At 37.9% G+C, this 10,435-nt stretch overlaps 1 protein-coding gene and 1 long non-coding RNA gene across 2 annotated transcripts in view; one reads left to right on the forward strand and one right to left on the reverse strand.

The window, feature by feature from the left end:
* LOC107727535 (synaptosomal-associated protein 47-like) overlaps nt 1-10,435 on the forward strand; it is a 14,615-nt gene that overhangs the window by 3,180 nt on the left and 1,000 nt on the right. Inside the window, exons 3-5 of the mRNA XM_016537427.1 lie at nt 544-1,046; nt 3,374-3,489; nt 6,035-6,203. Of these exons, the coding sequence (XP_016392913.1) occupies nt 544-1,046; nt 3,374-3,489; nt 6,035-6,181 (766 nt within the window). The 3' untranslated portion in view covers nt 6,182-6,203. The remainder of the gene's footprint in view (nt 1-543; nt 1,047-3,373; nt 3,490-6,034; nt 6,204-10,435) is intronic.
* LOC107727537 (uncharacterized) overlaps nt 1-10,435 on the reverse strand; it is a 22,045-nt gene that overhangs the window by 3,179 nt on the left and 8,431 nt on the right. Inside the window, exon 2 of the long non-coding RNA XR_001638370.1 lies at nt 2,754-2,766. This is a non-coding gene — a long non-coding RNA (uncharacterized LOC107727537). The remainder of the gene's footprint in view (nt 1-2,753; nt 2,767-10,435) is intronic.

Here is a 10,435-nt window from a genome sequence, read left to right on the forward strand (position 1 = left end):
GAGTTTAGCTCCAACCATCTCCAAATCACACCTGCTTGGAAGTTTCTAGTAATCCTGAAGACCTTGATTATCTGGATCAGGTGTGTTTGATTAGGGTTGGAGCTAAACTGTGCAGAGCTGTGGCCCTCCAGGAATTGAGTTTAATGCTCTAATGTGTTAATATAACCTCAAAAAAGTCCAGCTAGCTGAAAGCTGTGCAGATATTTTTTACATATGGACATAATCAGGAATGGTTTGTTGTTTGTTCATTACATTTATGAAGCAATTACAAATAGGAAATGTATTTTCCTAATTTCTCCATTACCGAAAACAGGTCCAATAATGTCAGAGTTTCTCGATAATACGGTCTTTCATAATTTGGTAATTTCATAGTTTAGTTTGTTGCATTCCTCATTTGTAAGGCACTTTGGTTAAAAGTGTGTTAAATTAATAAATGTAAATTATATTCATTGGGAAGTCAAGAACATCCACTGTCACCATACACCACAGTCATGTGTTGTTTTTATAATATTAATGATGCCATTTTTTTTCTCTTTTGTGCAGACTTCTCTCTGAACTTGAGTGTCCTTCTTGGTGGCCTTTTGGCAAACTGCCATGGAAGAGCCACCAGGAGGCCAAGTCTGAGGCAGCGGCCAAAGCGGCCTGTACTAAAGGTTCGGCCAAGGGACAAAAAGTCATAACCAGCATTCCAGCTATCGTCTCCTATGTTGGAAGCTCTGGAACCATGAAACCAGGTAGCCTGATCGTGTTGGTCTCCTCTCTGGAGGTTCGAGATGCAAACGGACAGCTCCTCCATTGCTTTGAGAAGGAAGAGGTGGATGATGTCTATGTGCACAGCCCCTACGAGATCAGTGTTCGCCAGCGCTTCATTGGAAAACCTGACATCTGTTTCCGAATTCTCTCTGCCAGGATGACTGAAGCTTTTTCTGTACTGGAGATGCAGTATAAGAAGAAAGTTGAGATCACGCGTGACTATGCAGCATTTCAGGCAACTTTGGCAACCACAACAGGAAGCCCAGAAGGTGGAGGAAACATTTGGAGTGCAGGTACTTATTTGGACAGTCTTATTTCATTGTTAGAACTTCAATGCCAGCTTTTAATCTAAACAAAAGTAGATTATATGACAGCAGACATAGCTTGAGACGCATGACTTAAAATAATAGCTCTCTGCAAAGTCCTCAGGCACACCAAAATGTATACTTCTATTAGTCAAGTATGCATTGATTAAACTGATCAAATATTACAAAAACAATGACAGTTTTTAATTCTAATGTTGCATTCTTCAAGCTTGCAAATAATGATCCTTCATTTGCAGCTTACCAGAAAATCTTAGGTTCTTTGCACATTGTATTCCTTTTTTTTTTTTTGCCATTTGCAAGAAATGCAAGTGGGTCGTTCCATCTCAACCCATCCAAACGCACTCCCAAAACTTTGCATGGTATCCTTAGCAGCATGAAAAATAAGAATTCTATTAAAATTATGAATGGGTTATGTACTTGGTCTAATGTGCTAGAAAAGAGAGAGTCTGTAGTTTCTATTGCAACATCTTCTAAGTTATATCTTATGCTGAGGAGACAAAGCAGACAAATCAGAAAGTTTAATAACGACGCAATCTTTATTAGTAGAAGTGATAGTTCTACCATATTTGTTCAATTCAATTCAATTGTATCGTGAAAAGCGCTATACAAAAACTTGAATATTTGTAACAAGGAGCGATTTTGCAGTCTTCACTAAACCGATACATGAGACTAGATAATGATCTGAGATATCATTGCTCTGCTGCAAAATTTCAGTGCCTACAATATAGGACAAAATTTGGTTTTTAACCCCCAATGAATGCCTGTAAATGCCAATCCCAATGCATCTTTTTTTTACTATCTACATGAATTTTAAGATCACCAACAATTAACAATTTAACTGCAGCCAGCACTTACTCGGATAAAAAAATCTGAAAGTTCTGTGTTCTACATGGTGCCTTGGAGGCCTGTATACAGTCAGAGACCAGTAGAATTGTCAAAATGATTTGGTGTTTTATATAATGTTATCTAGTAAAAACAATATCACTTCAAAATAAATTGTACTGGAAACCAGACCTCTGAGTAATACTGAAAATATTACTATAAATTGTTGCATCAACACTCCTTTTGCCCTTCAGATGAGGTAATGTAATTGTCTGGTTTTAGCCAGGTTTCTGTCAAACAGAGCACATCAAGCTTATGATCTGTGATCATATCGTGTACCAAAAGTGCTTTTGTAGAAAGGGATCTAATATTCAGCAAGCCAGGTTTTATCAGTTGTTTGTCTGCATTATATTTATTCTTGTTCTTCAGACATTCCCTTTAAATACAATAAATATCAGCTGTTTGCAAAGTGACCCACAGAGGCCTCATACACACTGCAGCTAAATTCAGTTGTTGATTCACCTTTTAGTGCTTAATTTTAGTGCTTTGCACACAGTTCAGCGGTTTACAGGAGTGATAACCGCATTCCACAATCAAATGTATACAGGTAGTGACAACCGCATTTACAAAAATGTACACAGTGTGTAAGCAACCACAGTGTGTATGTGGCCAAAGTGACATTTACAAATTGAAAATTGGTAAAAAACAAACAAAAAAACCCTTTGGATATGGAGCCGCATTGAGATCTATAGGTTTAAAAATGAAAACCGCAAAAGAAAAAAAGTTTCTTTAAAACCAAGATCTAAAATTTATATTAAGAGATATCGTGTTACAGGTATATAGTTGAGTTACAGCAAAAACAAAACTCAACAATTAAAATGATGCTGCCATCAGTAATTTTTTACCCCCTGTAATTTGGCTCAAAATTTCAGGTGAAAATTGTCATTTTAACCCCCATCTGCAAAACCGATTTCTCCGTAAATAATTCAGTATTTAATATTTTGGCTTTCATCACTATTTATGTTTGTTTTTCTTCATGTATATTTCAGAAAAATGTTATGTTTATATATTAAATATTTTTATATAATATGAATCTAAATATATACATGTAAATGCATGTACATATTTTCAAAACATATACTGCGTATTTATATATACAAAATGAATATAATCATTTGACAGCATGATAAATGTAATCTGAAATGACAGGCTCATAAACTAAACAAGGCTTCATCCATGACATTTTAAGGTTGTGATTTTTCACATTCAGTTTTTGACAATGGATAGATGTAACACTGTAAGCCATTAAGTATTTCTACCACATGGTGGCAGTCACGCTCCAACATCTACTACAGGTCATTAAAAGAGAGAGATCCCATTGTACACTTATTAGTTAATGTTTACCGACATTTTATTCTAATCTTAACAACAAATCTTAAGGAAATATATGACTTGGTTCTGTGTCTCTTCAGGTCATGGGCAGGATACGGAGGTGCCAGTGGAGGTGCCTGCTGGTGAACTGACACAGCTGCAACTTCAAGTGCTTCATCCCACTGTAACTGAAGCAGAGGCACAGGAGCTAAAACAGGTTCGAAATCAGTTGGTTTTAATTTTACACAAACACATCATTTTCAACAATAGACAAATATTTCAGAAGGATGTGGCCTCATGGGGGCAGAAATGTTGCAATCACATGATCCGTTAAATACTGATCTTGGTAACCCTTTCTTGTTGGACACTTTTGTTCATTTAACAAATTACTCCCGAATTAAAGGGGTCATCGGATGCTCATTTTCCACAAGGTGATATGATTCTTTAGGGTCTTAATTAAAAGTCTATAACATACTTTGATTAAAATTTTTCAATGGTAATGTAAAACAACACCCTTTTACCTTGCCAAAAACGTCTCTGTTCACAGCGACCCGTTTCAGTGCATGTTCTTTTAAATGCTAATGAGCTCTGCTCATCCCGCCCCTCTCTTCCGTGGGGTGACGAGCCGTTCTCTGAGACTGTTAACTTTAGCCGCGGAACTTACTAACACACAAAAAAACCTAATACTCATTTCTTCTGTAGGTGAAGCTGGATCACGAATGATTCGCGCGAACATAAACGCATTTAGGCAGATCGGGGGATGCATTCCCTTCAAAAACAAACGTGATCCACTGCGTCTTCAGCGGCTCAGATGTCAGGAGTAAATGACTACTGCTATGTTCATTATTACATGCAACAACAAAACGCCTCAATTGCTTAGTAGAAGACATTCTTGTCTACAACCGCTCCGGCGTCGAAGCAATGGCGGACTGATGACAGCTCACTCAGGGCGGGTCTAAGGTAAAACGCTAGTGTCAATCAACAATTGTGGGAGGGGCCTGTGCAAAACTATGTCACTGCCAAGAATAAAATAAAAAGCACTGGGTGGGTTTTTATCATTATAGGGTGGTTGTGTACATGCACTGCCAACACACATTTATGTTCAAACAACATGTAAAAGTGAATTTTGCATCCGATGACCCCTTTAAGCATTTTTTTATAGTCTTGATAGCTAACTTGTGTTTAGCTGCATTCACACCTTTAGGTCTCAATATTCAGTTAAGGTCATCTTGTTCAAAAGTTTACACCCCTGGCTCTCAGTGTTGTGTGTTTCCTTGTTGAGCATCAGCAAATGCACTTAGTGTTGTGTGAGTCTCTCAGTTGTCTGAAATGAAGGATCTCATAATCATATATATATATACCCAGTCATATATCCTGGAAAAAGCAAAGAATGTGAAGGGCATGGACCATTTTTCTGAGGAACAGTGGGCAGTTTAACTGCTTAGGACAAACAAGGGACTTGCACAACTATCACAGAACTTAAAGACAGTCGTCGATCATCCAGGAACGGACGATTGGAATCAGACACTTAAGATTTAACTTGTTCGTAAACTTTTGAACTGGAAATCATTTTGAATGTAAATTTGAATAAAAATAAATTAGATTGTTTAAACTGTATTATTATTCAGTGTCGCTTGGCCTTGCAAACCTCTCCATCACACGTTGTCAACTTTTTCAGTATTGCTAGGCAGCTGCTAGAGATGTACTCTGCTGTTCATAAGGTGGGCTGGATGTTAGAGCATTTCTAAGTGGTTGCAAAAAGTCCCAGAAGAGTCTATTCTATGATATTGTGGTCCCTCAATGGCTCAGTTTCCTCCTTTGAGTCTATGGGATTTTGATTTTCAGGCATTTTTGATTGATTAGAAAAGTAACAGTACACCTCTCTTCAACAACCTGCACAATTTTAGGTATAATTTATGTCCGTAGTAGTAACGGGTTGGGAGAAGTTACATTTAACAGGCTTAGGGGTTTGTTCAAATCGGAATTTAAAAAAAGACACAAAAACTGAGCGAATATACTTAAAGGAATAGTTCACCCAAAAATGAAAATGTGATGTTTATCTGCTTACCCCCAGGGCATCCAAGATGTAGGAGACTTTGTTTCTTCAGTAGAACACAAAAGAAGATTTTTAACTCAAACCGTTGCAGTCTGTCAGTCTTATAATGGAAGTGAATGGGAATCATGGCTTTGAGAGTCAAAAAAACATACACAAACAAAACCAAATTAAATCCTGTGGCTCGTGACGATACATTGATGTGTAAAGACACGAAACGATCGGTCTGTGCAAGAAACTGAACAGTATTTATATCTATAAATATAAATATAAATACAACTAGCCAAATAATAGATGGATAAGTGATATTAGATTTAAAGATACGCTGTATTTTTTTCTAAGAGTAGCAGAATAGAATAGGTTTATTGTCACTTTTATCACATGTACACCTGGTATTAAAATCCATATTGGGTGATCTGATCAGAAAATGGACAGCAATAAATGCAAGTGTAAACGCCTGAATGATCTCATCATTCAAACCATTCAGAGGTAGTTAAAAACACATGTCACTGCATCGCTATTATATCGCCTTGATGTCTGCCAAACACCAGCATCTAGACTGCAGACTCATCTGTCAATCAATCACTTTTACCAAAACAATTAGTAAAAAACTTAAGTCAACCCCCAATGTACATATTATATCTATATTTTGGACTCCAATTCCAAATATTCATTATCCAAAAGATTATTTTGTGCTGTGTTTGTGTAGATGCTCCAGCAGGTGAAGAATCTAGCCCTGGAAGCTGAGACAGAGCTGGAGCGTCAAGACGAGGCTCTGGATGAATTGAGCTTTTCTGCTGACCGCACCACCATGAACATTAACAGACACACTCGCCGCATGAGGAAACTACTGTGAACTTAATGTCACCAGATTAATGGTAAGATATGCACAGGAGTGTGTTTCTCAATAGAGCACTCTTTATACTTGAAAAATTCATTTGATCTTTATGAGTAAGGTTTGGCTATTTAGAAAGCTGTAGAGCTGAAAGCACAAATGTGGTTGGGGACGGATGACTGATCATGTTAACATACAATAGCAATAGCATTCTCATAAAAGTTAAGTGTCAAATAGGAGCCAGGTAGTTTTGAATGCTCACATGTGTATTTGGGAATTTTTGAATAACACATGTATTTGTGAATAACACTCATGGTTATGCAACTTCATGTGTATAGTCAAATAAGCTTCTTGGACATAAAGGCCATCAGATCTCTACATTAGGCTTTATCATAAGTCTAACAGATACATAATAGATGCTTTTATTGGTTGTCATTAATTAATTGGCACTATTAGCAAGAACTACAGAAAACTGCTCCTAATTTGTTTCTTTTACTGTTTACTTGAATAATAACATGAAAAACATGAAGCAGTATTTAACCTCATTTGGGGTCTAGGGTCTGTTTGATGTTACCTTCATAAAAAAAACTGGTTCCCTTAATTTCAGTGGCATACGATTTTGTGACATTACCCGTCTACACACACACACACACACACACACAAACTGGGCTTGATTAGGTTGGTCTGAAGGTATGTAAAGTTATTCATGGTATTGAGTGCGCAAATGGACCCTACATTAGCAATTAATGGAAAAGTTGAAAGTTGATAAAATACTTTTTTTTATTTATTTTTTTTATACTTTTAATGAGTTTCTCTCATTAGTCCCTCAATGTTCACTCCTGTGTCTTGTTACCCTGTTCGGTCTGTGTGTATTTATGCTCCTGGGTTTTCAGTGTTCATTGTCTGGTCTTATCCGTCCACGTTTAAGTTTACTTGGTTCTGTTCCTTGGTCTTTGTGTTTTGTTTATCTTCATTATTATTATTATTATTATTATTATTTATTAAAATGTATCTGCAATTGATCTGCTTCGTAAAATTACAGTTGAACCACTGTCACATGGACTGTTTTACCAATGTCCTTACTACGTTTATGGGTCTGGGAACATTTCAATTGCATTGCTTTCTATGTAGCTCTCAGAGTTCATCAAAAATATCTTAATTTGTGTTCCGAAGATGAACGAAGGTCTTACAGGTTTATAACGACACGAGGGTGAGTAATTAATGACAGAATTTTCATTTTTGGGTGAGTTAACCCTTTAATAAGCTGGTCAAGTCATGTCTGCCGAGTGCTAGATGTGACTTCACGTTAGAACAATACATCAACTTGGCCTTAAGACTTCGCTTCTCCCCTTACACTCCCTGTGGTCCCAAAGCTCTCAAGTGTGGTGGTCTCTGCACTGCTTGTGCTTCCAAGTCTGGTGGTCTCTACATTCGCAAGTCCGGTGATCCTGGAGGCCTCAAGTCTGGTGGTCCCTCCACTGTCAGCTGTACTTCCTGTAATGACAACCGCCATCTTGTGTGTTTGGGGCGCACACATTGCTACAGTTCCTCTGAGGTGGTCGTGTCTACTACAGCATCCCCTAAGCTGTCTTTTTGCTTGGTTACAGACACTGAGTCTGTCCCTGAACTCTCAGTGCCCCCTGTTGGCTCTGTTAACTCTCAGGGCTACCCTCGCACTCTCTGTGCTCTGTCATGGCCATGTAGGCTGTCCTTGAACTCTTTGTGCTCTTTGACAGCTCTGCTACGGCCACGGAAGCCAACCTTACAATCCCTATGATCCTTGCCTCAGTTCCACCATGGCCGCTAGATCCCCAATGGTCTTCTGGCTCTGTAATGGGGCCCTGTTGCACCGGCTTTGCTATGAAAGTCCTTGTCTCGGGCGTAATGGTCCCTTGCTCTGCCGTGGCTTCCCACTCTGCCAACACATTCTCACTCTCAACTCGTCACATATTGACGCTTGGTCAGGTCAGGACCCCTTGGCGTCGGTTTTTGACGCTCAAGGTACCCCTTTAGCGTCACTTTTCGATGTGCAGGGTCCTCCATTGTTTTCAGTTGTTTGTCTTAATTTAATGGTTTGCATGCATTTGTAAAAAGTCGAAATTTTATATAAATTTAAAATTTCATTGGAGCACCTAACCCCACCCCTAACGTTACCCTAAACCTACCCACTTCTAAACAATATGAAACACGTAGCAGGCAAATAAAAGTACAGTCACGGGTATTTATTGCAAAAACTGACCATAAACAAGCAGTATAAAAGCATTACAAACAAACCGTGTTGCATTCCAAGTCTTCTGAAGCCATACGATATCTTTATGCGAAGAAGAGAGTAAAACATAAGGTTTTAATTGCTGAAAATGATCCCGCTCCGTTCTCACATCTCATTCCGAAAGATACTTCTGTAGCATGACACAATTGGTCACGAGACACACAAGAGCCAATAGCATTTCACAACCAAGGCTGATGTAAGGCTTCCTCTGGCGGCATTTTTTAAATTGGCGCACAGACTGCAGCACACAGGATCTGAGCTTTATGGCGGACGGAGACCATTGCGTCTATTCCTCTCACAAATCAATCGGTTTGGCTTTTTTTTTTTTTTTATAAATTATGACTGTAGTTGTATCTGCCTGTTATATCTTGCGTTTTATTGACAAATAGTAGGTTTGGGGGCAGGGGTTGGGTTACGTGCTCATAAATGTGTAAATAAAACTGTTGTGACTGTTTGTTGAAAAATCACAACCCAACATATATGCAATAATGGCAATATTATTACCGAATATATATAATTTAATCATGCCGATAAAATTCCCAGCGCCTTTCACGTCTGCATATTGACGCCAAGGGTTTCTTTTTTTTTAAAGCAATGGAGGACCCTGCATGTCGAAAAATGACGCTAAAGGGTTCGGACCAAGTGTCAGTATGTGACGAGTTGGGAGGGAGAATGTGTTGACTCTGCTGGCTCTGCTAGCTTTGCCTTGGCTTCCTGCTCTCCCAGCTCCATCAGGGTCTTCACCTTCTCTGCCTCTGTCATGGTCTCCAGCTCCGCCTTAGCTCTCCGCTCTGCCCTGATAGTTCCATGATCTCCTGGGATACTCTGCTCCACCGTGATGGTCATCTATGCTGGCACCACCCTGGTGCGGTCCATCTCCACCGACTCCACCTTGGTCTCTGGCTCCATGCTGGTTCCCTGCTCTGCTTTTGTCTCCAGGCCCCTTTTTACCACCTCCAGTCCACTTCTGCTCCTTTCTTGTGTTTTGTTTATCATAGTTATTAATATTTATTAAAATTCATCTGCACTTAGATCCTCTCTTTGTCATGTCTAAGTCCCTAAGCGCTACAATGACACTTATTTTCTGAAACTGTAATTCTAACAGGTTTTTCTCTAACCAGCAGATGACCGTATTCTGTATTCTGTACATTTTCAATATCCCGAAACAACTCATATGAACTTTTTTTTTTTTTTTTTTTTGCAAACAAACATATTTTACTTTATTTGAACCTTGTACCTGGCTTGCCTTATGTATATGGAAAACCTTTTTTTCTTGCTACATCTTACACATTCAATGTTTATACATTTTATTTCAGACAGACAAAATTGGTGGCTTTTTTTCCCAGAGTTGACAGCTTCACTAATTTTTTAAAAATACTAATATTTTAATCAATTTTAATACATTTAAATTTCAATATTTTAAATGTAATACATTTATTCTTTTTTTTTTTTTTACTTTTTACAGACATTTTTAATGCATCTTGTAGGATTTTTTTTATAAATTTTATAATCACTTTTAATTGCCATTGTGTTTGAAATTTGCAATATAAATAAACTTGCCTTGCCAATTAATAATACTTATTTTTATTTAATATGAATTTTTTTTTATCAATGTTTATTCATTTACTACATTATTCATACATATTTGATATGCATTATAAATAATAATAATAATAAATATTTAATATGTATAAAGCCATTTGTCGTTTGTTTAGATAGGCCAGTGTAGTGAGTGACAGGAAGCAAAGTGGGAGAGAGAGGGGGCATGATCAGGAAAAGTCTGGGATTCGAACTCGGGACACCCACAGTGTAACATTGACTACGTTTGCATGGACATCAGTAATCTAAATATATACCTTATTCTAAATAAGCCAATATTATGATTATGGTGTTTACATGAGTTGCTTTTAGAATATTCCTTTGATGTTCCCGTTTTACATGTTATAGTACATAGTTCGATTAATGGCACACGTCATTACGTCCCCACGTGACGCCATCCGACGTCC

The sequence above is a fragment of the Sinocyclocheilus rhinocerous genome, unplaced genomic scaffold (assembly GCF_001515625.1).
Source record: "Sinocyclocheilus rhinocerous isolate Xijiao unplaced genomic scaffold, SAMN03320098_v1.1 scaffold306, whole genome shotgun sequence".
Classification (NCBI taxonomy): Eukaryota; Metazoa; Chordata; class Actinopteri; order Cypriniformes; family Cyprinidae; genus Sinocyclocheilus; species Sinocyclocheilus rhinocerous.